The sequence below is a fragment of the Oreochromis aureus genome, linkage group 9, assembly GCF_013358895.1.
Source record: "Oreochromis aureus strain Israel breed Guangdong linkage group 9, ZZ_aureus, whole genome shotgun sequence".
In the NCBI taxonomy this organism is placed as follows: Eukaryota; Metazoa; Chordata; class Actinopteri; order Cichliformes; family Cichlidae; genus Oreochromis; species Oreochromis aureus.
This window is the reverse complement of record NC_052950.1, coordinates 34,339,446-34,353,130: the sequence shown is the minus strand read 5'-3', so window position 1 is coordinate 34,353,130 and position 13,685 is coordinate 34,339,446. Positions and strand designations below refer to the sequence as shown.

The 13,685-nt window shown below is 43.1% G+C and overlaps 1 protein-coding gene across 11 annotated transcripts; it reads right to left on the bottom strand.

The window, feature by feature from the left end:
* Window positions 1-123: 123 nt before the first annotated feature.
* On the bottom strand, window positions 124-12,288 carry klhl15 (kelch-like family member 15). 11 transcript variants are annotated; one of them, XM_039616978.1, is made up of 12 exons: window positions 12,069-12,121; window positions 10,938-11,025; window positions 10,100-10,264; window positions 9,482-9,590; window positions 9,006-9,144; window positions 8,634-8,822; window positions 8,320-8,544; window positions 6,665-6,826; window positions 6,309-6,518; window positions 5,902-6,092; window positions 5,089-5,814; window positions 124-1,443 (listed from the first exon to the last, which is right to left on the bottom strand). In XM_039616978.1, exons 4-12 carry the CDS (start codon window positions 9,499-9,501, stop codon window positions 1,206-1,208), a joined length of 2,100 nt encoding a protein of 699 aa, XP_039472912.1. In that variant the 5' UTR covers window positions 9,502-9,590; window positions 10,100-10,264; window positions 10,938-11,025; window positions 12,069-12,121; the 3' UTR covers window positions 124-1,205. The 11 variants fall into 11 exon arrangements, 8 of the variants coding, with proteins under 8 accessions (XP_039472912.1, XP_039472913.1, XP_039472914.1 ...); XM_039616979.1 differs by having other exon boundaries at window positions 10,100-10,267; window positions 12,069-12,111; XM_039616980.1 differs by having other exon boundaries at window positions 10,100-10,318; window positions 12,069-12,089.
* Between the last annotated feature and the right edge of the window lie 1,397 nt (window positions 12,289-13,685).

The window sequence follows — 13,685 nt, the reverse complement described above, 5'->3', positions numbered from 1 at the left end:
TGATAATAATAAACCTGCATGCAGGTTTTAATTCACTTTTTAATGTTTCAACTGGTTTCATGAATGTGTAAAGGGGAAACGTCATGTAGACAAAGTAAACAGTCAGAAAAGCACAAAGGCAGGTGAAAGTTGACCAATATGAACATTTATTTCTGGAAAGAAGTTACAAATCATTTCCAAAGAGTTTCTACTCAGATTATAAGATATGTTAATCTGGTTTTACTTTCTTTTTCGGATACAGTCGTTGTAGCAAGGTATGCCTTTTTTTTAATCCTCTACTCTGTTTTCCTACTGACAGACTGGTGGACTAAAGGATGCTGCGCTATGACTGGATGTGCCTCGAATTGGGACAGTAGTACTTTATTGGTTACAAGTTTCTTCTTCAAACGGCAACATGAGAGAAGGAGGAAGAAGAGGAACAGCAGCGAGCGGACTGCAGTGGCACGTTTAAGGTATCAGCTGCAGAGTATAGGGACACGGAGGAGATGTGAAGGGAGGAGCAGTTAATGAAGAGATTCATTTTCCTGCCTCAGTTAAGACAGAATCATGCACTTAAATTTAGGAGGTCCTTAAAATCACTAACAATAAAAAAGGACCCAATTTAAATTTCAATCAATCTACGCTGTTTTGTTTGCTTACAAAAAATATTTTATTCAGCTTAGAATCACTTCATATTTTGCTTCTCATCCTTGCCCTTCATGCGGTGGCTCTGTGGCCCATCAGTGGGGCCTGCCCCACAGTTTGAGAAGCACTGAGCTAAAGTAAAGGGAGCACAAGAGTTTTAAAGCAGATCTGAAGAACTGAACCATTTACAGAACTTGAAAGCAAAAAAAGTTTATTTTGTGTTATTGTTTGGTCTTCAACTTCAATTTTTATAGGAGTTTGACTGGGTTAAAGTGTCCAAATAAGTTGTTAAATGACTTGTTGGTACAGAGATATGGCTGCAACGTTTAGCTGATCCAAACAGCTGAAAGGACAAAAAAGAAAAAAAAAAAAAAATCATTAAACTTTGCAGCAAAAATGTCTAAAATCTGCTGACTCAAGCTTTTTAAATGTCAACAAAGAGCTGAAATGTGATGTAAATCATCTACTGCAGGGACATTACTCTCACCTGCTGCAGAGGCGTGCAGGTGGGGGAAGATTTTAAACCATTTGGGGGATTATGTCCCCACCAAAGAAACAAGAGTGGCTTTGCAGGGATGCTGTTAAAGCTGCAGCTCAGGACTCGAGAGATTCGTGGACAGCTTGGATGCTGCTACAAGAACAAAGAGGAACGCGAAGTATGACACTGAGAATTTGCATACAGGAAAATGCAAAGGTGCTGCAATACTTAAATATGCCTTAAGACTGAAAGAAAAACCTCTTGAAGCATCCGTCGATGAGCCACATGCAGAGAAGACAGACGGCCCGAGTATGAAATAAGGACAGACGATGAGGTACGACCTGAAAACAACACGACTTATGATGAAGTCTCTTGTCATAATAAATAATCCTACAACTGTTACTGCATAGCTCAGTGAAAAGCAATACCTGTAGAAAATAAATAACTTAAATATACAGCTAACAGACAAAACTGCATCAGTGTGTGCTCTAGCCCTTTTTCACAGTTGGCTCATGAAAACAAAAGACAAAAATAAAAACAATACAAGCACGGAGCTGGTCATCGAGCACGGCTTACTGGGCTGCAGGATGGAGGCGTCGCACTGCTGAGACGTGCAAGCTACAAAGACGGAGTTTGCATCAGCTGAGGAAGGTGAACCTTTAATGTCTGAAATGAACACACCACTGGTGCAAGTCATTTAAACACTGGCTGGTAACTGTTTGATTCTTTCACAGCTTAATGCTTTGGTTATACTGATCTCCAGTGTTTGCAGCTTACATTGAAACACAGAGCTTGGCTGTAGAGATAAAATATGAAGTGTGTAAACCAACCAAAGAAACAATGAACCTGAAGCAAGAACCTCTAATACGAATAGAAGCAGATTTGAAAGAATCTTTGGGGTGAGAACAGTAAATCAAGACATATTAAATACATATATGATCAGTTGTCATGGTTTTGATTTGATATTTTTCATTGTATATACAAAAATGTGCAATATAAGTGTGTCCTTTGTTAAGAAAATAGCTTTTTAAATTTACATTTACAACAAACGGCTAGAAAAAGTGGATTTTTGCAGCAAACCAGATTGCTAAACTCAGGATAAAGCTAGCTGCTGAAAAAGCCATGGGTCGCCTTACTAATGCTAAAGTCTTACTGTTAAGATTTAGCTAAACTCCTGATAAAGGCAGCCATCACAGCTGCCATCTAATTTTTCCCTTTCTGGTCATTGCTACCTCAATTTCATGGAATAGATTATAAACAAAAGCATAGTAACTACAAAGCTACAGTTAGAGTCTGAGTTCGCCACAGCTACGTTTATGTAAAGATCATTTTTTAATTAATTAGAAATATTTAAATATAACAATATATTTTACTTCTGTATTTCATTATTCCTCATCATGAGATGTGCAATCTATGGAAGCTTATTTTCACCCCTGAAAAAGCAAAACTAAAAAACAAGAAACTGCCAGATTGAACGAAGTCAAAATTTCAGCTTAAAGCAAAATTTCACTTCAGTATCTTGAAATTTTGTCTAAATTTCCAAGTTAGACATTTTTAAGTTACTTTTAAGCAAGTCGAAATTTTGTGATACCAAACTTGAAATTTCAAGTAACAAATATTCAGTAGGTTTTGGGATGACCAAAACTTACATAGATTTATATTCATTTTTATAGCATTTTCTCCCTTCAAGTTATAGAAACAACCTTCCATAGAAATGACACAACTGAAACAAACAATGTCTCAAGCTAACACCAACGATGCTAGTATCGACAATGCTGTAAAACAGAAAATTTACTTTTGGACTTATCATTTGAAGATTTTTATGGTTCATCTTTCTTAAACTACTTTTTCCCCACTGTAAGTGATTAATACATTTACAGCTTTGGAAAGAAAACCAATTATACAGCCAAAGGCAGATGGCTATCTCCAGATAGCCAAGGCTAATCTTAGCTAAAGTTAAAACCCTGTGTTGCTATCTGTAAATTTTATATGTTACAGAGAACATTTCAATAAGTTCATAATAAAGTTATAAAGGAGCTAAACTCCTGCGAACACTGGTTAACCAAGCAGCTTTTAGTAGATGCCATAGATGGTTAACTAGGTAGTTAACACAGCTAAGGTTATAGCGCTTAAACAGTGGAAAGCTAGCTGCTGTTGTAATAGCAGCTAACCTTAAAGCCTAAATGGAGATAGGTATAAATATCATCCTAGTTGTCATCTGGAAATTACAATTAATTTAAATGAGTTTAAAGATTTAATAAGATGTAGCTAAACCAGTTTATAACAGAAAGAGATAAGTAAGTCAAACTATGGCTAATGATAGTTAGCGTAAATTTGAATAGATACTCTTATTTTTGGTATTTTCATACAAGTTGTAATTTAAAGTGTCTTTAAAATCACCAAATATGCAACTGTAATATGCATTATAAAACAACAGCTAACTGTACTGCTCAACTCAGTAGGATATAATGCTACGTGCTGACACACCAGCTAATGTTGTCAGAGCTAGCCTTAGCTAAAACTGATTTTAGCTAGTTAGCTTAGCAGATCTCAACAGCATTACAAAATTTCATATGATCTGGTAATCAAACCACCCTCAAGTCATATATTCAAATGTATTAATTTGCTAACTGGCAGAAGCCTGGCTGTAAGGTTAATAAACAAGCTATTGTTTAATTTCTCAAAGTGGTTAAAATGGAATATTGTTCAAAGACAGGGTGCACTGTCTTTAAATGTCGAGTGGTTCAATTATATCAATTTTTATGCTAAACAAGAAAACTACTTTAGAGTTTGTTATTCAACCTCAAAACTCATTTTTCATACAGCTAACAGTACTTCTGACAACATCACTCTGGTTAATGGTTTTATAATCGTTTCTGGTCCTTTATCATCAGCATAATGCATTAAAATGTTCTTGCATGAGGTCCATTGTTTCTCAAATGTTTCAACTCCTTTAGTCAGTCTTGACTTGTCAGCCATGAAGTTAATTTCAGACACGTGTCTCCAGCATTACAGCACATTCAGCTGCTGGGAGGAAAAAATTGTGCATTTACACACAATAACAACCAATAAAGTGCAGGGAACGTAGATGAGAGTGAGTAAAGCTGTGTGAGTCCATCATCATCATCATCATCACTGTCAGGATACATTTACTCTCAAACTGTGAGACAGAGGAAGGAAGAGGAGGACCGTGATGCTGTGCTGGATGAACATGAGCGTAGTTTGATGGATATCTGGGAGCAAAGAGCTGAATTAGGACTAAAAGCTGGAACGCACTGGAAGCGAATTTATAACAGTTGATAGCTGTTAGCAGGTTAAAGCGTCTACAGTTGTATATTTGGAGAGGCTCTAAAATGACTACACTACAGTGTATACAGTGTTACATCTCGTTTCTATACCCGATTGTTGTTATATATTTATAGGGCATTTTCCAGTGTTTGATATAGTCACTCACTAACTGATGGCTTCAAAAGAAATGAACCTAATTCGAGTAGGATTTGTGGTGCAGGTTTGCTCGACTGGTGGATCGGAATCGGACGCTTCCAGTGCGTTTCTGCGGTGAGCCTGACTGGAGCGCCTAAATACAGAAGGTGAGAAGTAGAACAGGAAGCTGACCAAAGTCCGAACATAAACCGGCAGAATGAAACCCTTTTTTTTTTTTTTCCTCCAAACGATTAATTTTTTCTATATTTTCTGAGAAAGCTATATCTGAAAATGTTTGCGGGTGGCGTCTCACGCGCCGCACTTTGACTGCTGCTTCCTTCGTTTCGGAAGAGCAACGCTATGGCCCCAGCCATTTTTCCTCACCTTAAGGTAAGTGCTGGTCTCCAGTTTAAAAGCCTGTAGAGTCTCCCACCTGTAAACACCTGATCCCGCCCCCCCACCCCTCAGCAGGAAACTTCAGTCCGTGACGGTGCGTTTCTATAAAAGGAGGCGTGCGGTGGAGCAGACCTCAGCTGCAGCGTCTCACGTGCTCTAGAACGTACTCTGGGAAGTGCAGACTGCACACCTGCAGACCGTCCAGTTTGCAAGGCATCCTGGGATACTCGTCCTCCTTCCACTTGTTTTCCTCCGGGTCGAAGGTGAGGATGGAGTCACTGTAATGGCCGTTGTAACACAGACCGCCCAGCACCATGATCTGCCTGTCCAGCACCGCCACCCCGTGACCGCTGCGCCCGATGGGCATGGAGGCGAGGATGGTCCACTCATCAGTCTCTGGGTTGTACACCTCCGTGGACGGGCAGCCCTGCGACTCGAAGGACGCCCGCAGGATCACGCACACGCCTCCGAACACGTACAGCTTCCCGTTGTGGGAGATCATCTTGTGGAAGCAGCGGGCGTAGTTCATTTTAGATTTGTTCTCCCAGCAGCTGGCGTGGGTGCCGGGCAGCAGCGGGCCGCGGCCAGCGCGTGTCCTGTGTGAGTCCGACCCGCCCGCGCTCCCCCCTCCGCCCCCACCTCCTGCTTCCCGGCCCGGATCGAACACGCACACCTGTTTGGAGGTGGAGGAGGAGGTGATGCCGCCCGTGATGTATAGTTTCCCGTTCAGGACGGTTCCCTCGTGGCCATACTTGTTGACGGGGTACGGGTCCACGAACTCCCAGCGGTCCTCTGTGATGTCGTATCGCTCTGTGGAGTAGAAGGTCTCGTCTCGTGTGCGGCCCGCCACGGCATAAATAAACTTTCCAATGACGCCCACGGCGAACTCTGACCTGCAAACGACAAAAAAACAACTCAGAAGGAGGTCGGCGAGGAAATGGGCTCTTCACTATGCAGCCATGACCTCGGGCGTCTCTAACCTGGGCACAGACATGTCCGCCATGCGTAGCCACGAGTTCTGTCGAGGGTCGTAGCGGTACACTTTAGAGGAAGCGTGAAATTCACCGTCGGGCCCCAGCTCCTCTCCGCCCAGCAGGAAGGCGAAGTTGTTGACAATGGCCAGGCAGTCGGGTCGCAGCGGCACCTGAGGTCCCTCCAGCTCCCACCACACCTGAGACACAGTTAACCAGTTAGAGCCGAACACTCCATCCCCGAACTTTAAAGGAGGATTACAGGCTTAACGAGGCAACTCGGAGATATTCGCCCCAACAGCCAATGGGACGAGGAGCGCTCAGAAAGGGAGGCAAGACAGAAGCGTGTTAGACAGAAAGCACAGAAAAAGGTACAAGCATGTAGCCAATTTCCATGTACGTAAACGAGCGGTTACCTTTGGACGCTGCAGCAGGAGGATCTTGCTGTTGACCATGCTGTGACCAATCATTCCCCTGAACACGGCCGTCTGCGGGCGGACGGAGCGGATGCGGTTGGAGCGCGTCTCCACCAGAGGCTGCTGGTTGACATCATGAAAGTAGCTGAGAGCCTGATCGACCTCCTGCCGCAGCTGCCTGGAGTAACGGTAGAACTCCGACGTCTTCACCTGAGTGGAGGAAAACATCAGAAAGCTGTGAATTATGGGACTGGCTGTAGGCTTAACGTTGCTATGGTGACCTGCGTTGAGCCACCGAAGCTCCAAAAGGTGAAGGCGACCGTCCTCATTTACATCGGTCAGAAAGCAGCGCTCACCTTCTCGAAGATGTTGGCCGGGGTCATGAGACAGAAGCGGATGGACTGCACGATGGTGTCCGTGTGCCTCCAGCGCCGCCGGTCGTGCCGCAGCCACGCCTGCACTGCTTCGTACAGCTCGATTTCGGGGAAGCGACTCAGAGCGTCGCTGTTCAAGTACGCCTACATCACACAGAGGGGCAGAGGAGGTTTAACAACCGATCCAGCCGTTTTCCGTTTCCACTTTTAAATATTTCCCCTAAATTTAAGCCCTGCAAACTTCTACAAACACTACAGAGACCACAAGAGATCAATCCACAGCAACTAGAGAGAACAGGGGAGACAAGAAAATGTAATAAAACAGAAAAAATTAAGGCATCTCTGGAGCATTTTCAACAAAATATTACTCCCAAAAAAGTAAATCCATCCCATCAGAGACCTGTGCATGTGCCTGAGTCTCTGCAGGTCTAAACCTAAGATTACACGTAAGCTTTAAATTTCCATTCTATCAAATGTCACTGAGCAGCTGCTCCATCTCAAAATAATAATCTTCCTGTCCCGTCTCTTTCTAACATCTTTCTCCACATACGTCTCTGCAGCGTTAACTCACAGAAAGGCTGTGATCACAGCTGCACAGGAACTCTGTGTTTGCTGACAGAGCTGAGTGAAATGTGGTGTTTCAGATTAACTAACACTTCATAAGAATGAATTCAGTTTTTGTTTCCACCTCCTTATTAAAGCTGGATACATGACTTTACTGACAACTGCACGAATTAACATAACAGGAACGAGAAGGTTAAAAAAAGGACTTAAACAGGACCGTGGGGGGCTTTACTTTGGATTAGTCTGATTTTAAGGGTGAGATTTAACCACCATGAAACAGCGAAACTCTCTCGTTGATATTTACTGACACCTGCTGCATAAAATACATTTTATGAGTACCGAGAACAACAAATGTGCCTTTAATTTGCTCATCACCTTTTCCTGAACCCCCCGGGACACATTTCTGTTGCAGTCTGGGCTATTTGTACCTCACTAATGTCTTTGCATTTCCTTCTTTAAAACATGCACCTGGGAGTCAGACACAGCCCAACGTGTCAAAGCTGCAATCCAGATTGTCAATAAAACACGCTCCTATTAAAGGGTGTGAGGATGCCTGCACAGGAGCGGAAATCATGAAGAGTAAACACACAAAACTTTAGATGAGTTTTTTTAAATCAGAAAGAAGTAAAACAGTTTAGTTTTGTTCCAAATATATAAATATAAAGATTCTGTGCTTTTTAAAACAGCGGACGTAGAAATAGAAATCAATGTGACGACAGCAAAGTGTTTGTGGAAAATTCAGACACAGATTTCGGCACATTTTTATGTTTGTTTCATATTTACACTTCCCTGAAGAACCAAACCTGCAAACGAGCTGCTTTTGACCCATTAATAAAAAGCTTTAAATGTGTTTTACTTAGAACAAACTACGCTGGCTTAACATGAGTGTGTAAGCACAGACGACAGTCGATCACTTTATCAGTTCAGAAACTGCTCTTTCTTTGTCAAGCCGACTTTAAACTGTCGCTTTAAAAACTATTTCTCAGCACTTCATAAAAAGAAAAAAGATGGATCTCACAGCATATAAGCACATTTTGTATTTATAGTTAAAAACTGTGCTCGTTTAATCAAACCTGCAGTCTCTCGAGGCTGAGGTAGGACAGGAAGTCGGGTCGGCTCATGAGTGGGACAAAGTTTTCGAGCAGGAAGTTGTCGAGCTGCTCCTGGACGCCCTCCACGCCCACGCTGAAGTCCTCCAGGAGGCGCATGACCTCGGCGCAGTTCTCCAGGCAGATCTTAGCCAGCAGGAAGGAGCAGCAGAACTCCACCGCCTCCGTCAGCTGGACGTACATGGCCGCCTGCGGGGAGAGGAAGACGCGTTCTTACATCAACTGTGGATTTAATTTTGAGGCTCACAAGGCGCTCCGTTGAACTGTGTGTGTGTTACCTGCAGGATCTCCTGCACCGTGGGCATGCTGAGCTCCAGCGAGCCGTAGTACATGAAGCGGAGAATGTGGCCGAACCCAGCAGCCGTCAGCCCCTTCATGTGGATCTTGTCCTGGTCCCGCTCCCTCATGTCTGCCGTGAACATGACCCGGAAGTAGTCGCTCTGGGTGGCCAGCAGTGCCTTGTGGGCCTGAAAGTGGGAGGAGCAAACCAAAGCAGAGGTATTAACACATGAGACAGCACACCAACATTCGTCAGGGTTTTCTAGTTGAGACCACTCTTGGACCAGAAACGGGGTCAAAGGAGGAGAAAGGCCAAAGCTAGAGTTATCCTTTAAATTGACTGTTGTGTGACATGTGCTGTAGTTGCGTACCTGGAAGTGGTGCTCCTCTATCAATAGCGTGACGTCCAGCAGCAGACGCTCCTCGTACAGCGCCCTGAAGCCCGACGACACGCTCCCATCGTGCACCTGAGACAGGTACACCTCCACATCCGCCCCCGACATAACACACCTGAAGGCGCGAGCGAGCGAGAAGAGAAGCGTGAACAAGGAGAAAGGGACGAACCGTGAGGAAATAACAACCACGCAAAAATCAACTGAACACACACAGAGAAGTGACGTCTCTCCAAGGATATAAAGGTGCTGAAAAACAGTAAGCGAGGAGCTGGAAGGTCATTTAAAGGGATGTTAAAAAGCTTTGCACTTCAGCCGCCGTGCATCAAAAAGCTGTTACTCTGCACTGCAACACACCAGCTGACGGAGAAGAGAGGAAACCCTTTCAAGAACACAAACACACAGAAACTCACATGTGCTCACTGAGAACGTAAACACACACGCAGCACACTCACCTCTGATTGGCCACGGGCATGTCAGAGGGGGTTGTCCGAGCCAATCAGAGGACAGTGCCCCTTGTGTCCAGCAGATGCTAACAAAGTCCCTTTTCTGAGCGTCAATCACCTGGACGACAAAGCCAACAACAATTAAAGCGTGAACTCCTGCAAACTTTCACCAGAAATATGTGGACAAACATGTGTGATTTACAATCATAAATCATCCGTATACTTTTAGTCTCAACAGTCCTTTCAACAGTTTAGTGTTCATATACATGATAAACTCAGTGTGTTTACTCATCATCATTCAAAAAAATATAAGTAAAAGTTGATTGGAGGTAAAATGATGGTGGGATTAAAAGATGAGTCCAGTTTATTACAGCCTGCATTTTGTTTTTGGGGGGAAAATCTTGGACGTTATCCACCTCAGGAACAGGTTGGTATGGAAATCAGTTGTACTTAGGATTCTGTTGATTATCCTTCAAGATTTTGCCGTCAGACTCTGAGAACTTCATGACAATCAATCACGGTACGAGAGCTGCACCTCCTGCTGGTGGCGTCATAAGCTCTTTAAACCCACAGCTAACAGTCGCTACATTAATAATTCGTTTATCGGCCGACTAGCAAGAGCCTCACCTTTTAAAGGTCTAGTTGACTAGTGATGCACATCATGTTTCTTCTTCCTCTGCTCTCAGTTTCATTACGCGTGCACCTCCTCACAGACAGAACAGCAGAAGAGAAATCCCTCCAAACTGATGCTGCTTTCCTTTTAGCTTCCGTGCTACGTCAGCTCTCCCGCTGCTGCTTTTTGGGTCAGAATTTCAGTTCAAATATGAGATTGTGGGTTTTTTTCCCCTATTTGAAGATACAGATGGTAAAAGCTCAGACTCTGGTGTCAGATATAAAGTTATTGTTTTCAAGAGATGAAACCAAAATAACGTCTAAATTTAAAACCACCCAGACTGTAATAAACTGGAATTTAACAACCAAAATAAAAATCTAATTAAACACCAATACTTAAGAAACAAATGAAAATGAGATGTGAAAGAGATTCAAAATATGGGAAGGACAAAGAAAAGATGGGTGACAGGAATGACATAGTGTATGGGAACGAAACGTAGGAAATAACCCATCAAATCAATAATTTTACTTTTATTTCTAGTGACTTACGTTTGGTATTTCAGTTAACTACAAGTATTTTTATTTTTTCATCATCTGTACAAGAAGTGGAAATAAACCTGATACAATAACTTCTATGATTTTTAAAGCCATAAAAATCATCTAAACGTTACTCAACAGAATCATTGATATCATAGCTAAATTTAAGGATCCAAGACTTTAACCTTTGACCCCTCGCCCTTCCCCCTATCACATCCTAAAACTCAGCGGGCCGAAATGAGGCAGATGGTCTAGAGGAGGGCAGAGTGAAGATAAAAATATATATTTATCAAGGAGTTCTGTGTGTTTGACGTACCTTTTGGAGCCCGGGCGAACAATCACAGGCTTGGACGGCTGAGCGCTAAGGGGCCGCTCGCATTTCCTGTGTTTGTGCTTCCCTGGTTCTGACGGGAGAGACAGAAAAAGATGCTCTCAGAGACAAAGAAGGTTTAAATGAAGAGGAAGACACGAGGATACCCATCAAACAGTCCACGGTGCGTTCAGGGGCTTGTAAATCACAGCTCTCATGCACAGAAGAGCTGTAAAACACACATCGTCGGCAGTTTACATGAATATTTAATTTACTGGCTCTTTGGTAATAGTTTCACATGTGACAATTTAAAGGAAAATCCAACGTTAAAGCGACAAGTGATGAACAAATACATTAGTTTATGTGAGAGGCGTTTCTTCTCAACCTGCTCTCCAAGTTAGGTCTCATGTGTGTCCCAGTTTGTGATGTTTTAATTATGAAGATTGAGATGTTTATTATATCAGTGCTTTTGTGAAAATGCCAAATGTCTTCCAGCGCTGAGAAATGAGGATCATGCTAAGCTACTCTAGCGGAGCTGGAAATTTGTGTAAAAGCTAAATTGTTAATGAAAGTTGCGGCTTAATCACTTTGTTTAAGCTTGTTTGGTACTATAGCTGATTAATCCTTTCAGCCCTGCTTTCAGTGAAAACGGGATGTAGACAACATAAAGCAGCTCGCTGAATCGGTCTAGCCTCGTTTTGATCTTTCTCACCCGGTGGCTGACCTCACCTGGGTCTGCCTCCAGGTGAAAAAGAAAACATCCGCACACTTGTCACAAAAATAAGCCTCCCGCTAACGTGTTAAATCTGCACCAACACGGGGTTTAAAGTGCCCTTGGTTTCCGTGTTTACTTCTTCAAACAGCAGCGGGGGGACAGCGTGCTCCAAGCCGCGGCTGGAGCTCCAAAACAAAGGCTAACGCTGGCGGATAACGGTCCCCACACTCGGCTGTAAGGACGGAACATGGCGGCGCACATTTGTGGAAGATAAAGGAGGAAACTGTCGCAAACTGAGCGGATATTTCACTCCGTGTTTGTCTAAACTCGCTGTCACGACTCCGAGCTGGAGCTACAGGGGCTCCGACAGCTGCTTAGACCGGCGGAGCCGCTTTAGCTTAGCCTAAATCCAGCCGTCTCACCTCGGCGGTGCGAATCTCCACAACCCCTCTTCGACCAGCCAGCTCTGGCTCCGTCGGACATCAAGTTGCGAGTTCGATTCCGAGATCAAGAAAGCGGGTGGCAGCGTTGCACTGCCATGGTGGCATCAGCGTCCATCTGCCAGGCGAACAGACCCCCTACACGGAGCTAAATTAAACGGGTAAAAAGCCACAGCGGACCACAGGCTCTGCGGACGCCATTTTCTGCACCGGCGTCATTTCCCTTTTGGGCGGAACTGAAGGGCGTAGTGCGGCGCTGCATCAGAGATCGTATATTTACCAAGAGGAATCACTCCAACGAGAAAGAAAAAATCCCTAAACATACCCGGTTTGCGATGATGGCTACTCACTCAAACCAAGCACGAAGAGAAAAAAAGCACAAAAACACGTAAAATGATTTTTTTTTGTTTTTTAAAGAGATGCTAAATAGCCCCAAAGTTATTGAAAAAAACTGCGCTACACACTTTCACATGAATAATGCACTCACATAAATGTACAAATGCCTTGGTCAGTCCTCAATCATGCAGGTAAAGAATTTCCAGAAAGTTCACTTTGTTCATCTGGACGTCGCGTTTTCACTCATCAGCGTGACTTCTTCAGACTAAGCGGACTGCGGGGTTTCCTGATCTCATAATCAGTCCATCTGCATAAGGACTGAAACTTGGTGTCAGTTTCGTCATCGTTAATATGCAAATTGTGACGATCGTTGATCAATGACCATGAATACCATTCACACTTAATCACAGCGTTTCATCTCATCACACAGAAATCTGTACATACATGTACACCGAATCTGGGCCGTAGGCGAGTTCAGAGCGCCCCTAAAATAACTATATTAACAGTACTAATCGCTTAAATAAGACTTTGTTGTTGTGGCAGAAAGAGCAGTTCTAATTTAATGACACAAATCAGTGATGCAGATTTAAAACATACTTTTACTAAAATGGAGAGAGCAGGAACGAAGACACCAGAGAGAGAGAAAAGAAACAGGCAAGAGTGGACATGTGGTCAAATTCACCAAATTATTCACCAAAAATTAAAAAGCTGTAGCTTCTGTTTTACCGACTCTGATCATGATTTCTCACATAACACCACAGCACACTGTTTATAAGTGTTTATAAGCAGTGTGCTGTGGTGTTATCAATTATGGATCCTCAACCTGCTCTTATAATAATTTTTATAGGAATATATTTTTGTTATTTTCTAGGTGAGTGAGGAGGAGAGAGAGGAAAGAGAGGTTGTACATGAACAGGAGAAATGAGGGAGCAAATAGTGAAGTTGGCTGGAAAAACAAAAGTTATTTTTCACAGAGTAGTTTTTCATGTATTTTGCTGAGGCTTTGTGTGCTTTCCAGTAGGACACTTAAAAAATGCCAGTGGACATTCTAAACAGAACATATTGATATGAATGGTGTTTTACAGGATTTACACTGTCACTCTAAACATGGCTGAACAGGATACCTGCCACTGCACTGATGTGACGGACTACAAATCTATTCTCCACTTGTGAAATCTGGGTACATGATGCTAAGTCTGTATAACAAAGGGAGGGATTGTGTTTCTTTTCTTTAATATAAAACAATTCTATTGTCTATCGTGT